Source organism: Cydia strobilella, chromosome 11 (assembly GCF_947568885.1).
Source record: "Cydia strobilella chromosome 11, ilCydStro3.1, whole genome shotgun sequence".
Lineage (NCBI taxonomy): Eukaryota > Metazoa > Arthropoda > Insecta > Lepidoptera > Tortricidae > Cydia > Cydia strobilella.
Window position 1 is genome coordinate 12587099 of NC_086051.1, and position 21909 is coordinate 12609007.

The window sequence follows — 21909 nt, forward strand, 5'->3', positions numbered from 1 at the left end:
GGGTATAACTGCGAAGTCCGATTTTAGAAATTCGTCTATCACGCACTATACACGAGATGAATTTATCAGAAATTCAGAACCGGAATCTCTATGGTCACGGAATATCTGATTCCAGCGTTAAATTTCTGATAATTTCAGCTCTTGATGAGCCTATTTCCATTTTTCGCGGTAAAACCACGAGGTCGAAGATTTAGTATTTTTTTATCTGGACTGGTGAACTGGACAGCGCTGTACTGAGGCTTATACTGGCTGTACATACTCGTCGAGAGACCCCGAGACAGGCCGAGAACGAGTGTGTACATGCTGCGCCCTTCTCGTCTCGCTCTTCCTTCGGAGATCGGAGCGGTGCCGAGACTCTCGGCGAGAGGCTCTCGACGAGACCGGGCATTACAGTAGCAATGTTGATTCTCAAACGTTTATGGTTCAAAATCTAGTCAAGTACTTAACAAAATGCGTGCAGCGCCATCTAGTTATATTTTAGTATCCTTCATTCATAAAATAACCCCGTTGTCTGTGGCTTGACTAAACGCATCTATGACTAGTTATAAATAAATAGTTAAATTTGTACTAGTTTGTTGTTCAGGCAGGGTGGCTGGTAGGTTTCATAATATCAGCTACTAATAGAAATAAATGCAAACGTTCAAACCAAAGTGCCTACTATACAAATACACCATTCATTAAATAAAACCATGGAATCCCTTTCCAAGAGACATCTCTTCCTTACTTATTAATCCTGATCTATATAATAGCTTGCTTCATCTTGCGTAATAATATAAAAGTAGTTTTTTTTTTTTTTTTTTATTGTATACCTGACCTGACCACTTTTTTGTTCTTCCAAATTCCGAATTTCCTTTTTTTCGTTTCCACGTTATTTCCTACCATTTTACATGACGTTGGCTACGGGCAACACCGCGTCCATTAAGAGAAAAAAAACCATGGAATTGGATATGTTATATCCAGGTATATATATTAGGTGCTTTTGAACATTTTGTCCTCCAATTTTACCTGCCAGCTCCTTACTGAACGAACGATTCAAAATAATGAGATTTTTAGCATAAATTCAAGTGAAGACTGCAGGGTGACCCGTTGCCTTATCAATCTTATCATTCAGAGCAGTGGCGGATTAGCCACGTGGCAAAACTAGCAAATGTCACGGGCCCCGCGCACTCACGCATTGTGCCCGATTAAAAAACCTAAGTCCATGGGCCCATGATAGAATTTGCTACAGGCCCCGCGCTGGCTTAATCCGGCACTGACTCAGAGCCGCGATCTGATTAAATAATTATTCGTAATACAACTAAAACAATAGAGTGTACATCTAGAAGTTATATGTACATAATAATACTGTGATTAAAATTGTGCGCCAGCAATTGTTTGTCTATATATATCCTTGTCTTTGGCTATGAGAAGCATTAGAATCGGACCAAGCCAACTCTGCATGGCAATTGTAATGGCAAAGTGTGGCCATGTCATAATCAAATTTCTATGAAAATATGACGTTTGTAATAACATTCCCTCACTTTGTTCTATTTAAGTCGGTGCAAAAAGTTAGCTTAGACGGAGTACTGTGTCGAAAAAGTGACAACCAAAACTATAGACAAATAACCGATTTTCAAGACCGAAGTGATCCCATAAGTGTTCCGTGAACAAAGTTTTGTGCGGAACACTAAAAACTATAGTAAACATACTCAGTTGAAGTAGCAGCTAATATAGGTGAACCAGATGGCGCTGCACGGCTTCTACATAATATTTACGTAACTAGATTGTGAGCTAGTTGAGTTGAGAGTAGGCGTTTGACAATTTAGTTACTAAATAATGTTCAGCGCCATCTAGATTTGCTTTTAATACCGCTCAACGATATATCCTTTCAACTGTGTAACTCTAATAGTTAATTTAGTCTATGCCAAAATAGAATAATTTCTGAAGCGCATACATTTTACTCGTAGTAATAATGTACAATACTTAGTGCTATCTGCTATATTATATAGGGTGTCTCATTTAAATCGGTCAGTATGCTAAAGTCTGAAACTATAAGACATACGAAGATCTGTTCGTAGGAATCATGTCATCGATTTTAATATGAAGAAAATCTGCATTCATACATTTAAGAAAACCTGTACTCAGCTCGGGAATCGAACCCGGTTGTTTTGAAAAAAATAACACACTATTTCTATTTAGATATCGATTGTGTAGGTCTTAAGCAGTAAATGGCTCTATGAAACAAATGTATGAATGCAGTTTTTCTTCATATTAAAATCGATGACATGGTTCCTACAAACAGATCTTCGTATGTCTTATCGTTTCAAACTTTCCCATACTGACCGATTTAAATGAGCCACCCTGTATACAACTGTAGTTTTAAAACGTGTTTATTTCAATTATGATATATATATCTGTTTTTTTACTTCGATGGAATAATTTTATTATTCTTATGTTGTCCGATATCATAACTACTCGTACTTATGAAATGAAATAATAATTTTATTTTCAATACTCTTTCGTTTAATTTCACCAAACAGTGCCTTGTCTTTTCTTGTCGATGATAAAATTAAATATGGAATGTCAAAACGTTAATCAGCACAAAGAAAAAAAATGGGAAGTCATTTGACAAATTACAAATTCTGAAATTTGTTGTTAAAATATGTCATACTCGAAGAATGCCCGTAAACTACCGGATATCAGTAAATCATCGTTACACTCGGACACACGTGAGGCGGAAGGTAGTTTATATTCACTATGTTTCGTTGAATTAGAATATAAAGGTCACTTGTCATTTTTATTTATTGTGTTTCTTTGTAGGAGTGATTGCTTGCAACGCATCTGAGAGTTGCACCTATGCTGGTAAGAGTCAAACATTTTATTGCACTAGGTCCATCGCTAGGTTCAGTCAGTGTTCACTTTATAATACCCAATGAAACCACATCCGTCCAGACGGTTATTGTAAACCCATTTAAATTACATGCAGTTCGTTGTTACACTTTTGCAGCTCGCTGTACATGTGCCTTGACAATCAAGCTTATTAGTGAAGATTAGAATTTTCCCTTAGCTATTTATACTTTTCAGTGACTGTGTCAAAAAAAACATGCGGCACGGTTGAGGAATCTCCGCTCTGCTCCGGCCAAAAATCCTTCATCAGTATCCACTCAACCGACCAACTATGTCAAGTGGCCGACATCGAACACCCCGCCAACCTCGACGAGTGCAACGTCGAAGTCATCAGCCTCAACGAGGTCTTCCCATCCACATCAGAAGAAAGCCTGTCCAATGACGATGAACCTCAAAGAAAAGAAAGAAACCGTACTAAGAAACCTATCCCTAAACATGAAAAAACGGCCTACGTACCGACCAATAGCAAGTCTTCGACTGGCTCTCGGCACAAAGAACCGATGGAGGGTCAGACGTCGGTGTATTCGGACTTCGATATACCGAAGAACACGATGTATGTGGTTGGGAGCGATCCGGGAGAAGCGAAGAAGTCTTATCAGGATCCACCGAAGAAAATTTCGAAGACGGTAAGCATTTCTGTAGCTAAGTAAGTATTTAAGGATAAAACATAATTTAACTAAATCAGCCCCGTAAAGTTCTAAGACGTAGACGTTCTAAGGGGTAGACGTTAAGGACGACGTAGAGGGACAATTGCAGACCCCTTTATTTCCAATACAGTACAAACTTGGGAGGGGAGCTCTGGTAAGAGAACTACCTGGCTCTGGGAGGAGCACAACACTATTTGCCTATACAACCTACTAAGTATGTAGCAGTGGTAGGTTGTGGTGGTCAATCCGTAAGGCTTCTTTACCATTTCGTACCTTGTCTCAGTGACAATCAAGATCCCTAGCGGTTTTGATATTAAATGGTACCTACTGTGACAAGGTACAAAATGGTGGGGAAATCAAATTCGTTGACTGGTACTTCCCCTAATGGGCTGCTCCAGGCCTCCAGATGAGGGAGATTTCATTTTGTCGCGCCCTACTTTCTAGTGGTTAAAGATGTAGTTTAAAGACATGTTTAAGCACTTATGTTGCCCAACTATTATGTATTTTTATAATAATTTCTTTAGATGAAGAAGCTGTTCCGAAACATTGACAAGCACAAGAGCGAACAAAATAGCAAAAGCGAGAAACAAGCACTCAGCAAGCTGACGATGAGGAGCATCTTGAAGGACGGGCGCTGCGGGCCGGAGTGCACCGGAGACTCCGTTCAGCCCTCCGACGACTATTCACGTACGTTTGAAGCATAGAACTATATGTACATATACTGGCGGTTCCACACAAAACAAGCTACCTTGCGAGAAATTTGCCGCGTGATACAGCTCGTAGACGTGCCTCTCCCGAGGCAAACGCAGTGCTGCCCTTCGACGATTAAAACGATAGGCAAAGATATACCTACTAAGTTATAGGTATATAAAGTAGTGCAAAATAATTATTATAGCAGCAAATTTGACAGAGGTACATTATGCAGGTGTTAGGTACCCGGTGATTATGTGTTTAGGTAGGCTGATTTTTGACATTAGATAACAATTAATGAGGCAAGGACACGGACAGACTACTATAGGCGTTTGCGACTTCAATCGTCGTTTCACACGGTGTTACAAATAGGTGCAACTACTTGTTGCATCCAGTATACTCTGGCAAGCTAAATTTTGAAATTCGCGCCTGTTACTACTGACAAAGTTGGCTTGCCAGAGTTATACGATATCGTCTCATCATTTAGCATTATTTGTTCATCATCATCATATCAGCCCTTTATCGCCCACTGCTGAGCATAGGCCACTCTTCCAGTACGCCACTTGTCCCGGTCCTGAGCTGATTTCATCCAGAAGTGACCCGCAATCTTCCGGATGTCGTCCACCCAACGAGCCAACGGACGCCAGGGGCTTAATTCATTCGAAAGCGGCCACCATTCCGTTAACATTTTAGTCCACCTGCCATCACTCTATTTCTATTATTTGTTCAACTACTGACAAACATGTTTTTCTTACAGCTGACGACCACAACATTCCACCGTTCATGGAATTCGATCCAGCAACGAACTACGCCCACTACGTCAAACAGAACCCAGACAAGAACGTCACCTTCAATACGCAAGTGGTCATTATTCACTTCACAGGCGACCTCTGTGTGGGGCAAAGCGTAGAAACGCTAAGCAAAGAGAAAGACCAACAAGCGCGTAATTCTGAACTTAGAAAAACTTTCCTCAACAAGTACAATGAACATTGGCCCACTCAGAAGTAACCTGATTTTAGACAATTTCATTACCTAATTAATCTTTGCGCCTTTGGACTGCAATTGGGAGCAGCGATAAAAAAATATATGCGTCATTCTAGCGAAAAGGGTCTTTAGTTATACTAGGCGCTTACGTCATTATTAGTGACGCCCAAAAATTAGTCATACGCGTCTATTGCACTAAGGTCCATTTTCGTGAATGACACATACTCAATTGTTTGTCTATGGTCAATCAATCTTATTGCGCAATCTCAGCTATCCATTGCACTCTAACTTCGTTTGTCAGAATGCGATAGCTGGCATCGTACAAACGTTGCAGCCTAAAATTGTCACGAAAAGCGAAAAATCCGTGGCAATCATGAAAAGTGAAAAATACCTCCAATTGGATTGTACATCTTGCGGTAGGCGCCTAGCTATTATTTAATACTTATATTAAGTTGTCCTAAATGTTTTTATTAATTTATTATATCTGCACGTTTTGTAATGTTACTGAATTATGGTGCTAATACCTGTTCCCTTGTTTACTTAAAGTCCGTTCGGTTAGCTAAGCATTTCTGTATCATGTAGATTTAGTAAAGCAAATTGAAATATAGATTTACAAAATCGTTTAATTTTTCATTTCGAGATTAACCCTTTCAACGCATAGGACGCTTAATGTTGTCACTAGAATGACGTTGCCAGAGTGCAAAAAAAACATGTGAAGAAAAAAATATTTATTATGATTATCCATTGATTATCACAGATCACATTAATAACTAGGCAGAAGATATTTTCCATAGTACCAGCTCTTTGACTCTATCGTAAGTAAAATATTTAGGGAAGTCTAAAGGCATCTGCTCTACAGTCCAGTTGGATCCATTCTTTACTTTATCCAACAGACTGAGGAATGTCTCGTAACACGGTGCGACGGAGTCCATGTGTTCTATCGTGAAGACGTAGCGTTTTTCTAGCGCCATGTATAGGGTTTTAGGTGGGTTGGTGTTAAGGATCTTTTGTACCGTTGCAACGAATGCGGCAGTCACATCATCGTCGTATACAACTGAAAATTAAACGGACGTCTTTAGTTTGTTAGGCAGGTAATATATATGCTTGTTTTATCTAAGTAATTTTTGTTATACGCAAAAGCCAACGACTGAAGCAACAGGATTATGAATTAATTTTTTTCACCAAGAGTTGTGCATATTATACATACGAGTAGATAGGTACCTAGTGTTATATCATATAAAGCTTTTAAGTGTTACATTATAGCATACGCTGTCAAAGTACCTAATCTTCATGGTTTCAAGCAAAGAGTAAAGTAAGTTGGTTTCAAGTGGGGTTTGATGACACATGATGTTGGCGCGTGCATGACATTTTTGAATACGACAAATGTCACAAATGACGACTTATAATAATAGGGAATATTACGCGAAACTCTGCGTAGGTGGCGCCACTACCACAATCTGAGGGTCTATCGCGAAACAAGAAAATCGAAATTTCGTTATCTAACTGTCACACTTGCATATTCGAGCGACAAAGAGGCAGATAGCGAAATTTCAGATTCGCGTTTCTCGGTAGGTCATCTGTAAACAAACCGCCTTGATGCATCAATGTCATATTTTATTATCTCTGACAACTTGTCAAAAACCGGTTAAAAGTACAGTATGTATATGTATAAATTACTCTATGCCATAGAGTCTATGGTTTACTAAAAAGGCTAGTGCTGCACTCTGGTGGCAGAACATTGCAGTAATATCCCCTATTAAAACAGACGTAAAGTACTTGCCATCAGCCGCTATAATAATGTCAGTGTCTGTGATGTCTCTAGCAAGCTGCTGGCTCCAAGACATGTCGGTGAAGTCTAAAGCGTCCACCTTGAACTCTGCTTTTATCAGCTTTTCATTGTACTTGGTGTTCAGTTTAATAAGGTCTAATATACCGCCGAGGTTGATATCTGAAAGAAAAACACATGATGCAAGTTAAAGACCTATGGGGCAGGACTTTGCTTAGCACTAAGTTGATACTAAGACATAATTAAATATAAAATAAAACAAAGTACATTCAACAACAGAAATAATGTGAACACAGAGATGAAATGCATTAGAAACAAGGTATTGTACGCCAAACACTGGCTGATAGTGACGCACTTTATGTACAATATGATCATTTCTAATCTCACTTTCTTACAATAATTTATTTGTATTTCTAAACTCCCGCGATATTAGGATTTAATTTAACTTTTCTGTGAGCTAGTAATGATAATGACGCAATCACGTCAATATTTAGATACCGATCTTTACAAATTTAAATTAAATACTGGTTTTGTGAAAAGATCGATATTTGGTACAAGCGACTTTAAAGATAATAATAATAATATATTTAAAGTCGCTTGTACCAAATATAAACATAATGTGTTTATACTTTTTTCACCTTATACTCCTTTGTTATAAAGCGAAAAATGGAAACATCTTTGACGTCGACGTGATGTCGATGAATATGAAATTAAATTAAAAAAAATCGTACCAGTGCATATAACTTTCTTGGCGTATATTCCAGCAATAAAGCTGGTCAGTCCAGTCCCAGCTCCCAGTTCCAAAATCGTCTTATCTTTTAGGGCTCCTTTCACTCCTAGATGGATGAGCAAGTCTCCTATAAGAAATGCTCCCCTCCACACTTGTAAACCAACTAAGGCTAGTTTGGTTTTAGAGCTGTGTTCTGAAAATTATGTTCCATCTATTTATTTATTTAAATATGAAACAAACGGTCATACATAAAATATTGTTACAGTTTCTTTTCTTAGTCTAGACCTATAGTTTCCATTTTTATTAAACATATATTTATATATAGCACGAAAAAGTACCTATCTTGGCTTAGGTTCAGCAGATTAGTAAAAGGTTACACAGAATTTGCGAATAGGTATCGACAAACAAACTTATATTGCACAAAAGAACACCGTACAGTACAAAAGGCGGAGTCAATGCTATAAGGCATTCTCTACCAGTCAACCTTAAGACAAAGCAGCCTTGAACAGAGATATCTATGTTAGTAGATATACATTTTTATATCCTTTGTCTTTCTGGTACCTTCTTGTCCATTTTGCTACATTTGTCACCCTCTTCACTTTCTCCTCTCATCTACTCAAAGGTTAACTGGAAGAGATCCCTCAAGGGGATAAGTTCGCCTTTGTACATCTTATTATTTGTACCATGTCATTTTTAATATGTATTTTCTTACAATAAAGAGTTTACTTCTACTACTACATGTATTATCTAGGTATTAGTTTTAAGTAAATTTCTAGTTTTTATAAAATATACATATAGAAAATACTAAACATATTTAAAGGAAAACTTTATTAATTGAAATAATTGTAAACTTTATTGTTTAACAAAAAATTATATAGGTATACAGTTTTCACATCAATTTTTGTAATGCAGATGAGTTTATGTCGATGGCAGGGTACATACATTATATGAAAATGATGTTGTTTAGGGCAATTATAAAATTTAATTTAAAGATATTATATTAAAATCTTACCAATTTTTATCAATTCTTTTTGTGGTCTTTCAATGTCCAAGTCTTCGTCATCATCAAATTGAGGTTTGTGGTCATTTTTGGGCAGCAAAAACGGAAATTCCGAAATAACATCTGAAATTAATAATTATTACCTAAGTATTTTTTAATAAATATATTACTGCTAGGTACATACACATATGAAAGTTAACTTACTTCCTTCAATCAGTGGTGTCATTTTAGTATTATAGTTATATTCTCCATAAATTTCTGAAGTCACTGTTAGTTCCGGCATCTAAAAATATTTGAAAATTTTATTATAAGTATATTACTTACTTTAATTTTCAAACACTACACTACCAGACAAATACACAGCTAGATTTCTATTCATCATTTTCTAAATCATAATGTACAGTTACAGAGGAATTACTAAAATAAACTCAAGGGTATTTTATTGTTAGACTCAATGCAGTTGCCAAATCAAAAGAGGCAATAATCAATTATATTCAGACTATGACAGTTACTAAAACTTTTAATTTTTTTGCTTAACACACCTTTACAACTCTAAGAACAAATGTGAACTTGTTTATAACTGATCTCAATGAGGAAGGACAGGGCATAAAAATTGGATGGCATCCAATTTTAAAAACTTAAATAAATTCGCATAAATGATGTGCGCGAGAGTGCTAGTTGGTATTCATTAGTCATTTGTAGTGAGCTACGGTTGGTTAGAGCGTAGTAGGTAGGTACAGTCTGCCACATATAATTTATTTACACTAATTTCTACTTCCCACTGAAAATGTATCAAAATAAGAATGACTTAATTAATATTGTATTTTCCCATACTAGATAATTCTAAAATGGACATTTCAGCGTACTTGATGAAGTTTTCAAACTGCATACTGAAGAAAAATAGATAACGAATAGGTAGGTACATTAGGTACTTACTTCCATATCGACGTATATCCTGCTCGTCTTCCTTTCCAATTTCGATACAACTGATACAAGCTAGATATCTTCAACCCATGATGAAAATTTAATATTCTTACCATTCAGCTAAGAGCAGTTTTTATTATTCATTTAATTTAATACATCATTGATCACGTACACTTGATACGAATAGCATCATCAAATACTATGAAATCTATCACTGAAAGGGAAGAACAGGCTGGCACTTGTATTTTAGATTGTATCATGTTTTTATTGTGTAGTTTGTTGTATGTAGAAATTATACCACATTAAATTAAAATTTCAAAGAAAACATTGTCAAAACACCGGAGGCCAAAATAAGACACGTCCAGTCACATTCATTGATAGGGTTAAATGTCAAAACAAATTCCGAATATTCCGATAAGCGCGCTTGTACATGTGTTTGATAGTTTGATGTGTTCGTATCAAGTTCGTATGTTGACTTTGCCAACGCGATGATTTTATTCTTAGACCATAATATACCTTAAGTAATTATAAGTTAGGCAAGGAACAGTTTCGCGTATCCATTTTATTTTCTTCAAATGTAATTCTCACTATTTTTTCCGTTGGCTGAATGAACTTGCGTCTTAAGTCTTATTTGTTGATTCATGCGAATTAAGAAAACAACATCAACCAATCACAGCCATACACAACGATCGACGCTGCCACGTCAAACGTCACTTCGAGCAAGTGAATGAAGTGGCATAAAATTTCGGCTTTGTCGGCATTTCGTAGTTCTTCGTCTTCCGAGTAGGTTTTAAGTGGCCGGCTAGTTCAAAATGCGTTTTCTTTTACTTACCGTAGCGATAGCCCTGCTGGGCGCCGCACTCGGAGACGATGTGCCTACAGAGGAGAATGTACTTGTGTTGAGCAAATCCAACTTTGACACTACAGTCCAGGCGAACAACTTCATCCTGGTGGAATTCTGTAAGTTTTAGCTAATTTACATAAATTAACTTAAAATTTCAATACTATTGGGCGAAATAATGTGAAGTTTTTTTAATAGTTTTCACTCATAGAGGGTATTGACACGTCAAGATGCCGGTACAGTTATGCTTTGTGTAGGTAGTTGAAAACGTGTTTTTTTTGTAGACGCGCCATGGTGCGGCCACTGCAAGTCGCTGGCGCCGGAGTACGCGAAGGCGGCGACCAAGCTGTTGGAAGAGGAGTCTCCCATCAAGCTGGCGAAGGTTGATGCTACGCAGGAGCAGGAGCTCGCCGAGAACTACGGCGTGCGTGGCTACCCCACCCTCAAGTTCTTCAAGAACGGCAGCCCCATTGACTACACAGGTATGTATAAATATATTTTTTTTCATTTTTTTAGTAATTTCTTTGGTTAACTTATAGTCATTAAGCACCAGTGTGACTCATTAACAGTGTGTCTAATTGGCTGTTAACTGATTACACAGTTGATTGAGATATTTTGATTTGAAATTAAACATATACTCATGTGTCTTTCCTGTGGTATTTCCCAAGTTTTTACCTATTTTCAGTTTATTACACTTATTTCAATTTATTTTATTTTATAAAAAAATTCATACATACCTACGGTATCATAATAGTTATTTTTCATTATTCATATTCATTAATCATCACTGTATCAAACTTTTAGTTACACTAGACTAGACACTATTTCTTTAGATCTTTTGGAAAGTGTTAGAAATGATGTTTCTTTCCTAGGTGGCCGGCAGGCTGATGACATCATCTCCTGGCTCAAGAAGAAGACCGGCCCTCCAGCGGTCGCTGTGACCTCTGCGGAACAAGCCAAGGAGCTGATCTCCGCCAACAACGTGATTGTGTTCGGTTTCTTCCCCGACCAGGAGACAGCCAAGGCCAAGGCCTTCCTGAACACCGCTGGGCTTGTGGATGACCAGGTGTTCGCTATTGTGTCTGACGAGAAGCTCATCAAGGAATTGGAAGCTGAGGCTGAGGATGTTGTTCTGTACAAAAACGTAAGTTACTGTTGTATTTATATGCCTCAAATCAAATGATAGTTCCTATGACAGTTTCTTCAAATCTCGTTTGGTTGGTCTTAATTTAAACAATAATTGAAGTAATATGTTAACCCTTTACATTTCACAATGAATTAATGTCTTTCAAAAAATGTCTACAAAAACTTTATGTAACAGCTATTCCATATAAAAATGAACTGTAATAGAAACCATAATTTTGATGAAAGAGGTATAACTAAATAACATATATTTTATAATCTTGCTGCTTATAGAATATATTTACTATGGTAACATTTGTTTTATTCTTAAAACAGATGAGTTTTACTATCAAACTTTGCAGCTGTTACATCTTCAATGAAATTATACATTTTCCTACTATAAAAAAGGAAAATGTATGATAAACCTTTTCCTAAACTATTCCCAATTATATGTAGGAATACTACAATATAACATATGAAAAAGATATTTTGAATACAGACAACTGATAAAATTTCACTGAAAATCATGGCACTGACCTAGGGGTCGAAATTTGTTGCAATCACGTGGCTGCATTGTTGCATACCTACTATGTTATCTCTGTAGCTGATAACAGTGATAATAATAGATTAAAAATTATTATTTGGCTAATTTTTTAATGTCTTAAATTTATCTTATTAGTAATATGATGTGAGTTTTGTTACTAAGTCAACATTACAATTATATATAGCCTTGGAATTCTACCATTTTACCGTATAATAGGGTAGGTACTTAAAATACTTTCCTACTAGTCGACTCACTTTCTTTTTTCGAACTGCCCGATTAGCCACTTTCACATAAATTTCATTTTATATGAAAACTGCACAAGTGACTTCACATTCAAGTCACCTAATTTTTTTAGTTCTATTCGATTTAATAAATATAAATTTTGTCAAAATATAACTGCTGTCTATGTTTTTCTAATAATTATCTAGTGCTTTATTTTGTGTGTGGTGTGAAATAATGTATTTTAAATATTATTATTATTTCATTTTAGACAGGCAGCTGATGCTGGTACGTCTAAATCATAGTTCACTTAGCACAGTTAGCATAGTTTGTCTAGTCTATTTTTAAATTGATTAACACCCCTCAACAACAACAACATCCCTATTTGTCAACAGTTCGAGGAGCCCCGCGTCAAATACGAAGAGGCTCAATTCGACGAGGACTCCATCAAGAAATGGGTGTTTGTCCAGAGCATGCCCCTCATCGTTGAGTTCTCCCACGAGACCGCCTCCAAGATCTTCGGTGGCCAGATCAAATACCACCTCCTGCTCTTCCTGTCTAAGGTAAGAATCTTATATCACTAACCTTAAATCATCGTCATTCAGTTCACTAGCTAATTAAATCCATAACATTTTTAAATAAAAATCTTTAATGTTCCAACAGTCACTTGAATGGGAATGGGACTGGGACTTTTTCCAGACACATACATTTTTGGGTTTTACCTAGTCTTTCTACACAACACACCCCCCTCATGACACACACAACACAACACTACACATCCCCCTCACATCATCATCATCATCATCTCCCTCATGACAGCTTTATTGTATGTTTTTCCTAATTTTCGTCTCTTTTAATTTATGACTTATGACTGATAATATTAAGAGGGTTTTACTGTGTGTTTATTTACCTATTTCACAGATATAGTCATCCTTTCAAAGCAATTGGAAGTAAAAATAATAGATACATTATAATTTATAATTCCAAACATTTCAATTGAATTTTAAAGTCTTATTTTAATGGTTTCCAATCCATTTTATTTCTTAGAATTGACATCTTAAGTAATACGAATAAATACGCAAATCGTAAGTTTAGTCTATTCTTATCTCAACCCTGTTTCCACCCAATTTAAATATAACATCACAAGCCATAAACCGAATTACATAGTTCCGTGGCACTCTCATTTAATGGAATTAAATCGTTGTATTTAACTGACCATTCGTGAATTCTATTGCAATGAAAATAAGGTCTAGAATGGTCAGTTAAGTTATTTATAGTTCATCGAGATGTTTATAATGACTTTATCAATGCATTTCACACTGTAACTAGGGCTATTTCCTGCTGTTTGATAATAATGATAATTAGTAAAGCAACAACTGTAAGTAAGAGTAAGTTACATGTTAAATGTTCATATGATAATTATGTATACTTGTTTCACTTGATAAATAAGTAATGGATAGCTTTATCTTGTCCCGGTTACTGCTTAAAATAAAAATTGTAGATAGGATTTTCTTATTGTGTCTCGGCGTTCAATTGCCGTTTAAAATAATTGGGGAATATATTTTCTTAATTTGCCAATGAGTGCCTAGGTGTGCGGGTTTTTTTTATTAATATAGTAATATTAGTAAATAGAAAAATAGGTCAATTAACTGGTCTTTAATATAAACGTTAACACAGCGACTCAAGGTCTACAGATCGCGAGTAATTTCTTCATTTCGTGTTCGTGCTTAGTCACCGTATGTAGATTTTTGGTACGAACAAAAGATAGCTGATACATATGTATTTGTATAAGAAGCTGTTTTTGAGAGGTTTTTTAAATAATAAATCAGAGGTTTTTAATACTTGAATACTTATTTATTTTATATGAAACACATTATTTCGTGTACATTGAAAAAAGCGGAGACAGAATGACAGGCAGATTCTACAGGATTCTTTCAGAGGATTCTTTCAATAGGTTGCGTTCAGAAACTAACTACAAATACTACAATTATCAAAGTAAAATGTTTTTAACGTTTTACAGACTATTATTTAACATTCCCCCTTAATTGTAGATTAGTTCACAAACATTTTTAAACTTAACAGGCTCTAATGGCTTGGTTAGAATGTCAGCACAGTTATATGAAGTAGGTACATACTCTACACATAAATTACCTCTTACAACATTTTCATGAATGAATTTATAACGAACATCTATATGTTTAGAGCGTCTGTTCAACACTCCATTCTCTATCAGTTTTATAGCACTTTGATTGTCCACTTTTAAATTCACATGCACTTTTATTTGTAACATTTCTTCTATTAAGCTTTTTAGATACAGCACTTCTTTATTGTTTTTAGAAATTATTACTTTGTTTTTAGTGAACAATACTTGTCCATCTTTTTCGGTGATTTCATTTACAGAGATCAGGTTTTCTGGTAGTTCAGGAACATATAGTACTTCTGTCAGGTTTACATTCTCCGAATTAATTACACCTTTTCCAGTGGATATTATCTTCTCATTTTCTTTAGCAATTTGGATGCTGGTTTCTTCTTTTTTAATCTCGGATAACATATTTTTGTTTTTAGTCATGTGTGAAGTACAACCTGAATCAACGACGAACTCTTCGACGTCAAGGTTCCTTGTTTTATTAAATGTTGTTAGAAATGCTACCTTTTCCTTAGTCTTATTTTTCTTAAAGAAACAGTCTTTTTCTTCGTGATTTGTTTTTTTACAGATGCTGCATTTCTTTTTGTAAAAACAGTCTTTTTCTAGATGATTTATTTTTTTACAGATTTTACACGCCTTAGTTTTGTTTTTAAATGCTTTGAAAGCCACTTTTTCGGATGAAGACAAATCAAGCTCGCTTTTGTTCAGTCTCTTTTCTTCACTCAGTATTCTGGCTTGTAGATTTTCTAGAGTTTTATCGGCAAAAGAAGTGCTTTCCCACGCAGTTATTAAGTTGTTATATTCGATAGGTAAACTTGATATGATTTTTGAGATAATCATTTTTTCTTCGATTTTTTCACCGAGCCCTCGTAGTTTAAATGACAGATTTTCTAAATTACCCAAGTGTTCTGTCATTGAAGTGCCCTTTTTATAATGGCATTGAAAGAAATTCTGCATTAATTTGCACCTTTGTTGTTCATCAGATTTTTCGAATAGGAAACATAGTTTCTTATACATGTGGTAGGCACTTTCACATGTCATAATTAAGGTTAAGTGTTTTTTATCAATAGTTTGCATAATAATGCGTTGAGCTTGCGCATCTTTCAGGCTTTGTTGGGACGAACCGGCACTTTCGACGGCGTTTGTCGATGCGCACACAATTTCGTACAAACCGTAGCTTTTAAATAGGATTTCGACTTGAAATTTCCATATCGGGAACGATTCGGCGTCCTCCAGGCGTTGAATGTTGGCTAATTCCGCTGCCGTAATTGGTATCTCCATCGTTTTTCTTTATTTTAGCTTCTCTCAACACTGCCACATTTGTCACAGAGAAATCGTATTACTGTTGTACTTGTTTTTACTTGTTTTACTCGTAAAGAACCACGGACCTCTGCTACCATGAGAGGTTTTTTAAATAATAAATCAGAGGTTTTTAATACTTGAATACTTATTTATTTTATATGAAACACATTATTTCGTGTACATTGAAAAAAGCGGAGACAGAATGACAGGCAGATTCTACAGGATTCTTTCAGAGGATTCTTTCAATAGGTTGCGTTCAGAAACTAACTACAAATACTACAATTATCAAAGTAAAATGTTTTTAACGTTTTACAGACTATTATTTAACAGTTTTTGTAGAGCATCACCCCCATATTCGAGTCGGCATCATTTATCTTATATTTATCGGTTGATCGGGCCGTAAATAATTTTAAAGACAATGCTCTACTTCTACTAGTTCTACTATTGTCCGGAACTTTTTCTCGGACAACATAAACATTATGAACGAACGCGTGCTCTTTTTACCTTTTGCATAAAGTTTCGGTTTCTGTAATAAATTGTTTATAAATCATATAGTTTGTTCTATTTAGAATAAAAGGGTATAAAGATGTTATCCAACGTCATGCCGTGTGAACAGTGAACCGTCAATGGTGAAAGTTCGTAGGTCAGCCAAACCACGTTTTGCCTGTGAAAGCATAAAGTACTATCACTACTATACCCGTAATCTCATTCCCATCGCCTAAAGAGTGCGTGTTTTTTATTTATAAGAGATCCGGTACGACTACTCGTAATCGGAAATCATTTAACTGGTATGTTTGAGGCTATGAGCTTGATAGTAATTGGAATTATAGCCTTGAACGGCATTACTTGTTTGCGCGTCGCAAAAAATGTACCGGCGTTTTTGTCTCACTGATAAGTGGGTCAGTGAGTCCCGTTAACTTCTTGATAATTTCACATTGACAGCACAAATTAATGTAAATGGAGTATGAAAGTTGCATTTAAGACTTGTATGATTACTTCAGGTTGAGTGGCGTATTTAAATGAATTTTTAGAATTATAAGTACGAAAAATATGTCTCACATACATACTTGGTAAAGTCTAAATTTGCGTTCCTTGTACAGTCAAGTGCATATGGGTGCAAACATCATACTCAAAAATATGTAGCTCTTATGTCAGCGAATTAAGAACTATGGGAAATATCTTTGAGTAAGTTATATGCTTATGCACCCAGTTCGGTTTTGCGAGCCATATACGTGCTCATCAAAGGAAATTGTAAAGGTCGCCGTTATCGGACACGATATGGAGGACTATATATAAGAATGTAAAAGGAACTGAAATAAGTAAGAAGCGGAGTAAATCAAATGTTACCATACAAGTATATCCAAAGAAACAGCGCTATGTTAATATTTTTTAGGGTTCCGTACCTTAAAAGGAAAAAAACGGAACCCTTATAGGATCACTTTTTTGTCCATCCGTCCGTCTATCTGTCTGAGTGTATGTCAAGACCCTTTATCTGGTGAACGCGTGGAGGAATAGACTTGAAATTAAAATCATATACCTACTCAGGTCTATATAGCCCCTTGAAGCTGTGAAAAAATAAGCATAGGTACTTTATTTTAATTTGCGATTTCGAAATGTAGTCTGTTAGTTTTATAACGGACTTGCCATTTAATCTAGTGGAACTGAAAGGTCATGATTCATAATTCATAATTTATTTATTGCATCCATGGTTTACATTTGGTGGTAGTACATACATAGTGGGTTTCACATGGACCCTGGTAGGGCACAGCAATAGTCATAAATCATGTTGATAGAATAGAATATAATAATATTTATTCAGGTAACACATCATTATTACATTACAAAAATATATTAACAACAAGAAAAAAAAGTGAAAAGTGAAAAATACAAAACTAACAGATAAGGATGTGAGGCTGAAATGGTTTCCAGATCCGCTCAGCAATGCAGTTGGCACGACCAAGCGATGTCAACGGCGCTGGTTTTTTTATTTTTATTTAAGGTTTACCAACAATTGATGAATACATTAATAATGTACTAAGCTAATACATGTAAGGCATTGTAAGGAGTGGTGTCACAATTACTTACAGGTTTGATGTTAGCTATATTAATAAAAAATTTCGATGATGACTAAAAAAAATCTATCGCTTGTAGAAAAACCTCGAAGGAATCGAGAGCTTGCTTAAACTCATGTCATCACGCGATCTATGAGAAAAAGGACAAATCATGATTTATGAAAAATATTGGTTCAGTTAACTGTTGATTAATGAATGACACAACCGGAATTTATGTAATGAGTAATGGATCGTTCATATTATGTTTTATTGACGCTATTTTTCTCAAAATTAAACCAACAAAAACATTTGAATTTGATATAATATACAAAAAAAAATATTTACCACAGGTTACTAGTTATACCTGTGGTAAAATTTTTTTTTTTGTATTGTTCGCCTTCAAGAGAGACCTCGCGACATATACACACATTTCCTATCACCTCTCTAATTATCTCACCTGGACAGGTTGATGCTTCTTATGTTTGTACTCAAAAATTGTATTTGTATAAACTGTGTTCCTGCCCAATTTCATGAACACAGTATGAAGATTCCAACTTCAAGTACATTGAACCCCAAAAAAATATTCTAGACTTATGAAAATGTATTTGTCGTAGAAAAATGGTGACTTCGAGAAATACGTGCAAGAGATCAAGCCCGTCGCCAAGACCTACCGCGACAGAATCATGTCTGTGGCCATCGACACCGATGAGGACGACCACGCCAGGTTTGTTAAACAATACTTTGTTGTTACACTGATAAGGTCGAGATTCGGAGGTCATGATTCTATTTAAAAAAAAGTATATTTGCATAGAAACGCTCTGAAGTAGCTTCTTCAGTCAGTAGTCATTTGAAAATGTAAGAAATTAATTACTACTAACGTTCGTAGCACGCACTAATTAATTTGTTTTTTTTTTTATTACCAGAAAATTGAACACAGAGCAAGTATTGTTTTCTTACTCATTCCTTAGAATTATGATATATTAGGTTTAGGATCCTGTTCCAATTATTGGAATTAGGTTGGCACCAGGCTCCATAAGTAAACTGTCAAAATGCCGGGACAACGCTAGGAAGATAAATATGATGACGATAGTGTAATCAATTTTCTAATTATTGTAAACTCATGTAGAAAATATTTATGCCCTTTATGGCTCAATATAGTACTTTAGTTAACCTTTTGGACGCCAAATCACCGATATATACGCACCGTAGGTTCATCGCCAAAGACCGATTAATCGTTCATAGAGCACAGATCAACATAGACTATACCTGCATATGCATAAAGTTCAATTTCAGTTTGACCCTTCGGTGACGTGGCGTCTGGATGACGGCTTTCTCTTGTACTCACACTTAACTATAAAGTTGATTGTAAAAATTAGCACAGAATGAATATTTTTTGTCTTTTGCTTAGAATCCTGGAATTCTTCGGTATGAAGAAGGAAGAGACCCCTGCTGCGCGCCTGATTGCTCTCGAACAAGATATGGCCAAATACAAGCCTACCTCCAACGAGCTCTCTGCCAACGTTATTGAGGTAAGGAGATCTTATTATTATCCACTATTACAACAACTAACTTTTTTATTTATTATTTGGTGTTAAAAAAAGCACTTAAAGAGCAAGCGAGGCCTGTGTGCCTCGGGGCTGTGTGCTCAAACAGTATCAATATCATAATGAGGCAAAACAGCTGCTCCTTATGAAATGTGATAGCGAAACGCAAGCAACAAACGTCACGATATGCTATAGGTACGATCCTTGCTCTTGAAATGTAAATACATTTAAAGAAAATGTTTTCAATTAAGGTACAAAATAGGTTTTTTATTTGGGGCATTTTCTATGAAAAGGGACCTTATTGTCGATGACGCTTACGCCGCACAGCGTCGCGCGGCATTGTATTTACCTAGTCGGCTCATAAGTTCTGTCATATACATATTACTATGTATATACATAGTATCAAATAAAATCAAAAGTTTAAGTTTATTCCGTATAATTTGTACAGCGTTTGAAAGCTTATAAACTAGAGAATCTAAATGTATAACATTTATTCAAAATGACCGCCATAATTATCTACACAGGCTTGAAGTCTTCGTGGCCAGTCGTCAATGGATTCACGCACCACTTTCATGTCGATATTGGCCACTGCCGAGTCTAGATTTGCATGAGGTTTTGAGCACACCTTTTCCTCTAAATACTGCCATATTTTATAGTCTAAAGGATTAAGATCTGGGCTAGAGGAGGGCCAATCTTCATGCCGTATAAAGTCGATTTTATTGGAGGCGAGCCAGGCTTGTGTAGACTTTGCCTTATGGGCTGGAGCAGAGTCCTGCTGGAAAACCCAATGCTGGTTTAGAAACATCGTATGGGATAGTTTTTTTTTTTTTTTTTTTTTTTCTCTCATTTTATCTGCAATCGGCCGTTCTAGCCATAATCAGATGTTCTGTCTTTTTAAGGGTTTTGAGAGGTCTTCCATTAAATACTCTCTCTTGACTTTTATAAAATATAATTTATCTTCTAGTGCCTCTGGTCTAGCCGCAGTATTTGCCACCTTTTCAGCCTACTCGAATTAGCCTAGTAGGCCGAGTATGGGATAGTGGTTTCACAATATTAGTCAACACCGTGTCTTGGTACACTTTGGCACTAGTTTTTACTCCTTTCTCACAAAAATGCATACTAGTGACGCCCGCATAAGAAACTCCCAGCCAAACCATCACAGATGAAGGGTGATGACCTCTTTGAATACGGGGAATGCTATTAGACGCTTCTTTACTATTGCGAGCGTACACTCTATCATTTTGTTTATTACAGTTTTCTTCTATGTCAAAAATTTTCTCGTCCGAAAACAGTATACAACGGTGCTTATTTTTAGCGTACTTCTTCAATAAAGCTTTAGATCTTTTAAGCCTTAAAGCTTTAAGCCGACCATTGAGAAGATGGCCAGTTTTTCGTTTATAAGCACGAAGTCTCAGGTCTTGATTAAGCACTCTTTTCACCGTGTTTTTGCTCAAACCCATCTGGAGGGCCATAACTTTTTGTTTCCTAGCGGGATTTCTGGCAATGCGTGCCCTAATTGCTTGTACAACCGCTGGAGTCCTAGCTGTACGCGGACGACCGCTTCTTTTCTTGTCATTTAAACTAGAGACCTCACTGTATCTTTCTATGGTACGATACACAAATCTTAGAGAGAATTTTAAATTTTCAAGTAGCTTAAAAATTTTAGTCGGCGAGTGACCACAACGATATAGTGCAATTATTGCGGTACAGCTATCTTTAAGCGTCCACTCCATGTTGAAGAAAACAGAAAATTGCAAAATTATACTACTCAAATATTTAATAAAGATTCGAAATTCAAATGCAGAACGGTTTTTGTTTTAGGAGTTCCAAATTTAAATTTTAAAGGCCAGTGACAGAACTTATGAGCCGACTAGGTATATCGGAGCATCGTTTATAATGGCGTAAGCGCCATCGGCAATAAGGTCCCTTTTTATAGAAAATACCACATTTTATTTCAGTGTATACACGGAAAAAACATACCGTAAAACAACTTATTTATTGGTAGTAAACTAGTAATATCAAGATTCAGGTAAACTTAAGTAACAGTCAATAAATCTAGTCAATAAATCAGTAGTTTTTCATTTGTTACGTGTGTTACGACCAGGAAAGCAGACATGCATTAAGTACATAAATTAACCTATTAAAACGCAATTCTTATATTAATAGTCTGCTCGCACGCTTTCTGTTTCCGACCGATTATAGATTATATTCTTCTTCAGAATCAATAGGCCCTTATTTATAATCATGTTTGATATATGAGAAGAAAGGAATAAAGAGATCTTTGGTAGAAATGGTATATGTATATGTTCTTTGCATACTTATTTGCGTATCATGTAAAGGCGTGGTTGTAATGAGAGATCATGTTACTCAAAAAGCGATAAAATCATTCCACGGAAATTGCTGCAAAGTGTTCCATACTTTTGTTCGCATTTGTACTTTCAATTATACATATACAATCTGCTGTTAGTTAAACCAAGAAAAGTCTGCAGAGAT

At 35.9% G+C, this 21909-nt stretch overlaps 3 protein-coding genes across 4 annotated transcripts in view; 2 read left to right on the plus strand and 1 right to left on the minus strand.

The window, feature by feature from the left end:
- Positions 1-806: 806 nt before the first annotated feature.
- On the plus strand, positions 807-5827 carry LOC134745161 (uncharacterized). Of its 2 annotated transcripts, XM_063679143.1 has the most exons (5): positions 808-2720; positions 2800-2841; positions 3064-3512; positions 4058-4220; positions 4981-5827. In XM_063679143.1, exons 1-5 carry the CDS (start codon positions 2642-2644, stop codon positions 5229-5231), a joined length of 984 nt encoding a protein of 327 aa, XP_063535213.1. In that variant the 5' UTR covers positions 808-2641; the 3' UTR covers positions 5232-5827. The 2 variants fall into 2 exon arrangements, with proteins under 2 accessions (XP_063535214.1, XP_063535213.1); XM_063679144.1 differs by lacking the exon at positions 2800-2841 and having other exon boundaries at positions 807-2720.
- LOC134745216 (methyltransferase-like protein 22) lies at positions 5814-9519 on the minus strand. Its single transcript, XM_063679213.1, has 6 exons — positions 9266-9519; positions 8928-9006; positions 8736-8846; positions 7725-7916; positions 6988-7155; positions 5814-6261 (listed from the first exon to the last, which is right to left on the minus strand). The coding sequence occupies exons 1-6, from the start codon at positions 9329-9331 to the stop codon at positions 5978-5980; spliced, it is 900 nt and encodes a 299-aa protein (XP_063535283.1). The 5' UTR covers positions 9332-9519; the 3' UTR covers positions 5814-5977.
- Positions 9520-10344: 825 nt separating this feature from the next.
- LOC134745136 (protein disulfide-isomerase) overlaps positions 10345-21909 on the plus strand; it is a 38416-nt gene continuing 26851 nt past the window's right edge. The window contains exons 1-6 of the mRNA XM_063679106.1: positions 10345-10607; positions 10773-10970; positions 11361-11632; positions 12769-12936; positions 18487-18596; positions 19281-19401. Coding sequence (XP_063535176.1) covers positions 10460-10607; positions 10773-10970; positions 11361-11632; positions 12769-12936; positions 18487-18596; positions 19281-19401 — 1017 coding nt within the window. The 5' untranslated portion in view covers positions 10345-10459. The remainder of the gene's footprint in view (positions 10608-10772; positions 10971-11360; positions 11633-12768; positions 12937-18486; positions 18597-19280; positions 19402-21909) is intronic.

What these genes read in the sequence shown, in the direction of transcription:
- LOC134745161 (XM_063679143.1), top strand. Translation starts at nt 2,642, where the DNA reads ATGTCATACTCGAAGAATGCCCGTAAACTACCGGATATCAGTAAATCA. An exon ending in GGACACACGTGAGGCGGAAG is followed by an intron (nt 2,721 to 2,799) that starts GTAGTTTATATT and finishes GTTTCTTTGTAG; the next exon opens with GAGTGATTGCTTGCAACGCA. An exon ending in CGAAGAAAATTTCGAAGACG is followed by an intron (nt 3,513 to 4,057) that starts GTAAGCATTTCT and finishes TAATTTCTTTAG; the next exon opens with ATGAAGAAGCTGTTCCGAAA.
- LOC134745216 (XM_063679213.1), bottom strand. Translation starts at nt 9,331, where the DNA reads ATGCCCTGTCCTTCCTCATTGAGATCAGTTATAAACAAGTTCACATTT. An exon ending in AAAAGAATTGATAAAAATTG is followed by an intron (nt 7,917 to 8,735) that starts GTAAGATTTTAA and finishes CATAATTTTCAG; the next exon opens with AACACAGCTCTAAAACCAAA. An exon ending in CAAGAAAGTTATATGCACTG is followed by an intron (nt 7,156 to 7,724) that starts GTACGATTTTTT and finishes TTTTTCTTTCAG; the next exon opens with ATATCAACCTCGGCGGTATA.